The 7,429-nt window shown below is 42.2% G+C and overlaps 1 protein-coding gene across 1 annotated transcript in view; it reads left to right on the forward strand.

Moving 5' to 3' along the window:
- NID1 (nidogen 1) overlaps positions 1-7,429 on the forward strand; it is a 225,261-nt gene that overhangs the window by 85,468 nt on the left and 132,364 nt on the right. The window contains exon 2 of the mRNA XM_007958156.1: positions 6,234-6,533. Within this exon, the coding sequence (XP_007956347.1) occupies positions 6,234-6,533 (300 nt within the window). The remainder of the gene's footprint in view (positions 1-6,233; positions 6,534-7,429) is intronic.

Consider the following 7,429-nt stretch of genomic DNA (forward strand, 5'->3'; position numbering starts at 1 on the left):
CCATCTTGCCCCGCCTCTCCTAGATTCATATTTTGTACATTCCATGTTCCTATTATTAATGGATGTTTGTAGCTGTTTCTTCCCATTTTGAGCCATGCCACATCAGCAAATAGATGTCCCCAAAGCTTTTTCCTATCCACATCATTAAGTTCAGCTCTATTCTGAGGAGACAGCTCTTTCCCAGTCATATTTTGAGTGCCTTCCGACCTGATAGACACATCCTCTGGCACTATATCAGATAATGTTTCAGGGCTATTCATAAAGTTTTCCAGTAATATATCTGACTATGTTTCACTGCTATTCATAATGTTTTCACTGGCCAGTTCTTTGAGAACTGGATGGCCTCTTCCTTCTTCCAAATCTATCTTAGTCTGGAAGCTCTGCTGAAACCTGTCCCCCAAGGGTATCCCTTCTGGCATTTGAAACACCTGTGGCATAGCCTCCAGCCTCACAACATACAAGCCACCACAGGATGACAAACTGGCAGGCAGGTTCATTTCCCTTAGCTGTTCCAAACTGCTTCACTCTCACTTCCTTTCCTGCCCTACCTGTTCTGGCCCTCCAAAGTTGACTTCTGCCACTTCCCAGACTTCCCTACCTGTTTGGGCCCTCCAAAATCCAGCTGCCACTGCTTTCTGGCCTGCCCTACCTGTTCCAGCCCTCCAAAAGCCAGCTGCCACTGCTTTCTGGCCTGTCCTACCTGTTCCAGCCCTCCAAAAGCCAGCTTCTCCTACTTCCCAGTCTACCCTACCTGTTCTGACCCTCCAAAAGCCAGCTTCCCAGCCTGCCCTACAGCTTATGAGGAGAGCAGCTAAAACCTACAAATGAAGTGAAATCATGAATTGTGATGGGGCAGTGGAGGAAACAAACAGGAGCTGAAATGTAAATCTCTGCAGTGAGAGTTGGGGAAGGGAGAGGGAACTAACACTTGGACAGTGGGAGAAGGCCTCCTTGAGAAGGTGAGAAAGGGTCAGTCATGTGAATGAGGTAGGCAGTGAGGGAGCAGAGATTGTAATGGGGCAGGATGGATGTTGTGGTAGTTCAGTTTGTGTGTCAACTTGGCTGGGTTTTATTGAGTGGCTGCATGACAGGTGGCAGAACATGGCAGGCTGCTGAGCAACAACATGGTTACATGCAGGGTCCAAGCGTGCCATAGGCTAGAGACCATTCCCAAGGCTTCTCCTTATATACAGGAAGCAGACTCAACTGCTTGTGGTAGATCCCACCATGGAGTTGACTGCCAGTCTCATCATGGGGAATAACTACCACCAGCTGCCCCTCCACTCAACCAGGCCCAGCCAAGTTGACACACAAACTGTACTACCACAGATATCTTAAGGATTGAGATGTCAGTTAGGAACCCATTGCAGTAAAGCCTTCTGGATGTTGGTGACTTGGACTAACTAGGTGGTCATAGTAGGGATGGAGGAAGTACCATTTACTTTGAAGGTAGGATATACAGGACATGAGAAATGAAAAAGAAGAAGATTTCTTGGTTTAAACAAGTGTGTGAATGGCAGTTGTAGCATTAATCTTGGGCAGCTTGTTGGGGCTTTGTGAACTCTCGTGGGGTAACCACTCTAGTCTTCTTAGAGATTGTAGACTGGGTCTGTGCCTCTTAAGTGTGTTTTATGTCTTTTCCTTTGTACTCCTTGCCCTTTGACCATTGAATTGCTCAAGGACATTTCCAAAAGATAGAGAAAAGGAGCAAGTAGGAATATCATGGTAGTTAAAGACTTTGCAAAATGAAAATTGCACCCCAGTGTAAGGTAATATCATTGTTCTTCAAGCTTACCATCAATTGATACATCTGTTTAAAATTTTACTAGAGAAAAGTTGAAATCTAAGAATAAAAAAAACTTTTGTGTTTTCTGCTCATTTCACTGACCTTTTATACCATCTTTCTTCTTTACCACAGATAACTGAGTTGAAGGTACAGTAAAATTGGCTGAATAATAATTTTCCAATCATAATACTGTGATGGTTGTATGACTTTTGGGTAGAGCATTTGCAGTGCTTTATGATACATGTCTAAAACTCCAATTCTTAAAGCACTCATTGTGAAAATACATAAAGTACTGTGCTCAGATTCTAAATAATAAAAGACATCAAGAGTGTTTTCAAAATTGTTGGACCAATTTAAATTTCATTTGTAAACAGCTCCTGAGAACTAATTTTTTTTGTATGTGGTCTCAGTGTCATTTCTCCCTAGCAGCTGGCCACTACCAACTTCTGGTTGCTTGAGAAAGTGAGCCGTTCCCACGCTCCCACATGTAAATCCAATTGGGATGTTTGTGCTATACTGTATTGCTGGAAGAGAAGAAGGTGAGAGACCAGCTGGGTAGAATTCCTTCCCTGACTTCCTTCTCTGAAGCCTGTCCATATGTCCTAACAATTAGCGCTGGAGTCAAGTCATGATGGAAAATATGCTACCTAAAGATTTGATAGCCCACGGAGTTTGATAAAAAGAGAAAACCAAAATCCCTACCCTCAAATCAATTCCAACTCATACTGAGCCTTTAAGGCAGAGTAAAACTGCCATATAGGGTTTCCCAAGGTTGTAAATCTTTATGGATGCAGACTGCCTCATCTTTCTCTCACAGAGCAGCTGGTGCTTTTGAACTGCTGATCTTTTAGCATCTGCATGCTTTAACCACTATACCACCAGAGCTCCTGATGAAAGGAGAGAACTTTGTTAAATCCACACTTAACGGCCAAAGCTCTTCTTTTCCCAGTCATCAGTTGCTGTTGAGTTGCCTGTGGCTCAGGGAGACCCCCTGTATAGCAGAACAAAATGTTACCCAGTCCTGCACCATCTTCACGATTGTATGTTTGAATCTATTGTTGCAGCCACTGTGTATTTTCAAGGCCTTCCAACCTAGGGAGGCTCATCTTCCTGAATTATACCAGGCAGTGTTCTGTTGTGATCCAAAGAGTTTTAATTGGCTAATTTTTGGAAGCAGATCTTCAAGCCTTTCATTCTACATAGTCTATATTAGTCTGGAAGTTCTACTGAAACCTGTCCTCCATGGGTGATCTTGCTGGTATTTGAAATACTACTGCTATAGCTTTAGCATCATAGCAACATCCAATCCACTGTAGTACAATAAACTGCAGGTAGGTGGCGGGAAAGATAGGGGAATGCTTCACCTCTATCAGATTGTTGGCATATTTCAAGTGCTTGCTTTCATGTTCCTATCAATTACCCACCTGTGCAAACTCCTCCTCTAGTAATGAGATCTGAAATGGCTGAAAGATAAAGCTGTGGAAGGAGGATGGTTGTGGGGGTGGGCAGGAAAGGGTTTGGATAAGCAGCCTGGGAAACTCACAGGCCTTCTAGCCAAGTCCAGGACAATTGAGAGTGGCTTCAGATTTCTGTTTGTCCAACACATTTATGATGCAGCATCTTAAAATGTAAAACTAGAGAATTAAAAAAAATCAGATTATCTGAGTAAAAAGACCTTTAGGGTGGTATTCCATTTCCTCAGGGGATTGTGCATTTATAAGAATATGAGAGGAACAGGTCAGCCCCTCAATTAGCATAACCTTGGAGAGTCTAACTGTCCCCACCAGCACAGGAAGAGTTGCTACTGATCTAAGTGGTTTCTTTGCCATTTTCCCAAGGACTGTGGATTTTAATTGAATAAGAGCAGTGATATCATTTTATAGACAATAATAACTGATTTCAAGAAGACTGCATACATAATGATCAAGAAGGCCAGCTTTGGAATCAGGCTCCCTGGGTTCAAATTCCGGCACCTTAATATTTGGTGACTTTGTGCAAATTGATTAACTTAGCTCAGTTTCCCCATCAGAAAAAGGTGGATAATAGTGCCTTGTCTTACAGGGTTGTTCTGAGGATTAGACACTAATAAGATGCCTGGAACATAGTAAACATTCAATAAGTATTAGCTATTATTCTAACACATTAAACTATTCAATATAATTAATAATGTCATAATGCCCCACACATATTTGCTCCTAGACATTTATTTTTTATTTATTGTAGAATCATTATTTGTGTCAGTCCCTCACCTTATCCTTGTGGATTATGGGTCCCTTAAAGGAGAGGACTGCAAGGGGACTTACTGTGGTAAAATATATATAAGAAAAGTGTTGTCATTTTAACCATAGAAATGGGTGGCATTATATATACTCTTCATGTTGTACAACTATTACCACTATCTATTTTCAAAAGTTTTGCATCAGTCCAAGGAGAAAGTCAGTACCCCTTAAAGAACTCTGGTGATGCAGTGGTTAAGTGTTCAGCTGCTAACTGAAAAATTGGCAGTTCAAACCCACCATCTGTTTCATGGAATAAAAATGTAGCAGTCTGCTTCCTAAAGATTACAGCCTTGGAAACCCTATGGGGCAGTTCTACACTGTCCTATAAGGTTGCTATGAGTCAAAATTGGTTCAATGGCAATGAGTTTAGCAATAGCTCCCATTCTCTTTTTCCCCCAGCCCCTGTGTGTTGCAGTTAATTACTTGGTATGGTTCTCCTAGCCATAGTCTTTGTGTCTCCCACCAGATAAATGGGTGGCACTATGCAAATAAGGTGTATGGAACTCTAATGTGGGGATTCGTTAGTTTTGTCATTCTGCTAGGCTTAAAATGAGCTCTTCTAGAGGCAGAAGGGGGATCTCACTGCCATCAAAAGAGAAGAGCTGGAGGTAGAGTGGAGCATGTCCTTGGACCCGAGCTCCTGGCACTGGACCTCCTTGAAAGAGAGACGGTAGAACCAACTGGCAGAGAAGACCAGCAGAGACAACTAGCATAGACTACTGGCAGAGACAACTGGCAGATGACCAGCTGAGGAACCAAGAGGCACAAGACAGAGAGACAGGCTTGCCAGTCCACAGAGATTTTTGGGTAGGAAGCTTACTGGCAAAGTGGGGTGCACCTAGATATACCTATTGGGAGAGCTAAAAGAACTTTGTAACGCTTGCCTGAGCAGAGCAGAGACCACACAGAGAGGCCAAGGGCCAGAGAGGTGTGCCTGAGGCATAGCAGAGGGGAGACTGTCTTGATTGAAGGATTATGTCCTGAGTATATTCCTGAACCTGAGCCTGTTACTTCCCTAATAAACCCCATAATCATGAATATTGTCCGAGAGTTTTGTGTGGCCATTGCAATGAATTATCAAACCCAGCAGAGAAGCACTGAGTGCCATACAGGGACTCAGAGTTGAAGGGTGGTGGCATATATGGTTTCATAGGAATAAGTCTTGGGTTGCTGATGGTGATTTGGTCCCCCTTTTGTGAAGTTAGAGGATGTCAAAAGATGCCTCCTCCATGCCCTTTGTGCACCCTGTTAACCACAAATAAACTTTTGTCTCTATGCCATTTACCTGTTGTATATATTTCATGTAAATGTGATCATACAATATTTTTCCTTTTATTTCTGACTTAACATAATATTTTCAAGGTTCATTCATGTCATAGCATACAGCACTTCATTTCTTCTTAGGGTTGAATAATGTTTTGTTGTATAACTATACTACATTTTGTTTATCCATATATCTGTTGACAGACATTTAGGTTGTTTCCACATTTTTTACTATTATGAATAATGCAGCAGTGGACACTGGTGCAAATATATCTGTTTACATCTCTGCTTTTGAGTCCCTTGGGTGTATACTTAGGAGTGGAATTGCTGAGTCTTATGGTAATTCTGTGTCTGCCTTTTAGAGGAACTGCTAAGCTCTCTTATTTTCCACAGCTGCTACACCGTTTTACAATCCCACCAGCAGTTTATGAAGGTTCTGATTTCTCCACATCCTGGCCAATACTTGTTATTTTCCATTTTTATGATGCTAGCCATATTAGTGGGAGTGGGGAGGTGAAATGCCCTACCCATGTCTGTCCCCATAGCATTTAGCACTGTCCTAGTACTGCAATAATGACTTGTGTTATTATAGTGCTTTGCTTTTCCCTTTCACATTTATTCCCATCGTCTTATTTGAGGTGACAAAGGCACAAATGAGAAAGCCTGAGATTCAAACTTTGAGACACTTGTCCAAGGTCCCATTACCAGAGTCAAGTGTTATAATTCTTGCCCAGTGCTCTTTCCCCCAGGTCCTACTGTCTACAAAAAGAATGCTGAGTTGTTAAATTTGGGATCGTGTTATTCTCAAACTCTAATATATTTAAGCTACTCTGGGTACCTTGTAACAGTACTCTGTGTGTTCAGTCTCCCCAGCATTCCATTTAATCACATTTGATTTTGTATAGGTCACCACAAATGGCATCATCGCCATGAGTGAGCCCCCGGCTAAGGAATCCCATCCTGGACTCTTCCCACCAACCTTCGGGGCCATCGCACCTTTTCTGGCTGACTTGGACACCACAGATGGCCTTGGAAAGGTTTATTATCGGGAGGAGTTCTCCCCTTCTGTCACTCAGCTGGCAGCAGTGTATGTCCAGAGAGGGTTCCTGGAAGTTTCTTTCCAGCCCATTAGTGTGGTGGTTGTCACTTGGGAATCTGTAGCCCCCTTCCAAGGGCCCAGGAGGGACTCTGCCCAGGAAAACAAGGTGAGTACTCAACAGGTAGAAGTGCTTATAGACTAACAGATTAGTTTTACACTCTTTGGTATTCTGATTCATGCTACTCTGATGTACATCAGATCTGTGCTATTGGTAGACAGGAAATCCAAAGCAAAGTCTTCTAGGTTAATTATTAAAAGTCCAAAAGTTCCAGCTTCAAGTCTATATAAATCTATGTTTCAATGATACAAAGAAAATAAATTCCTGAGAAAACTGTAATCTGACAAGAATAACGTTGATAAATAGCATCCTCTATCTGTTTGAAAATGTGTAGCCTTACTTTTGGTGGCAAATAGTGAGGAGAAGTAGAGAAGTTCTAATTAAATAGAGAAATTATTAATATGAAGTCATGGAAGACAGCTACCAACTGACTGGAAGAGATCCATATTTGTACCCATTCCTAAGAAAGATGATCTAACAGAATGTGAAAATTATTGGACAATATCATGAATATCACATGCAAGTAAAATCTTGCTATATAATTCAAAGATGGTTGCAGCAGTATATTGACAGGGAACTTCCAGAAATGCAAGCTGGATTCAGAAGAGTACATGGAATGAGGGATATCATTGCTGATGTCAGATGGATCTTGGCTGAAAGGAAAGAATATCAGAAAGATGCTTTGTTGCTGTTGTTGTTAAGTGCTGTCAAGTCGTTTCCGACTCATAGCGACCCCATGCACAGCATAATGAAACACTGCCCGATCCCGTGCCAGCCCCACAATCCCTACTATACTTGAGTCCATCATCGCAGCCACTCTCATTGAAGGCGTCCCCCTCTTTTGTCAACCCTGCACCCTACCAAGCATGACATCCTTCTCCAGGGAATGGTCCCTTCTGACAACATGACCAAAATAGGTGAGATGAAGTCTGGCCATTCTTGCT

Source organism: Orycteropus afer, unplaced genomic scaffold, assembly GCF_000298275.1.
Source record: "Orycteropus afer afer isolate SDZICR_OR568_19922 unplaced genomic scaffold, OryAfe1.0 scaffold00858, whole genome shotgun sequence".
Lineage (NCBI taxonomy): Eukaryota > Metazoa > Chordata > Mammalia > Tubulidentata > Orycteropodidae > Orycteropus > Orycteropus afer.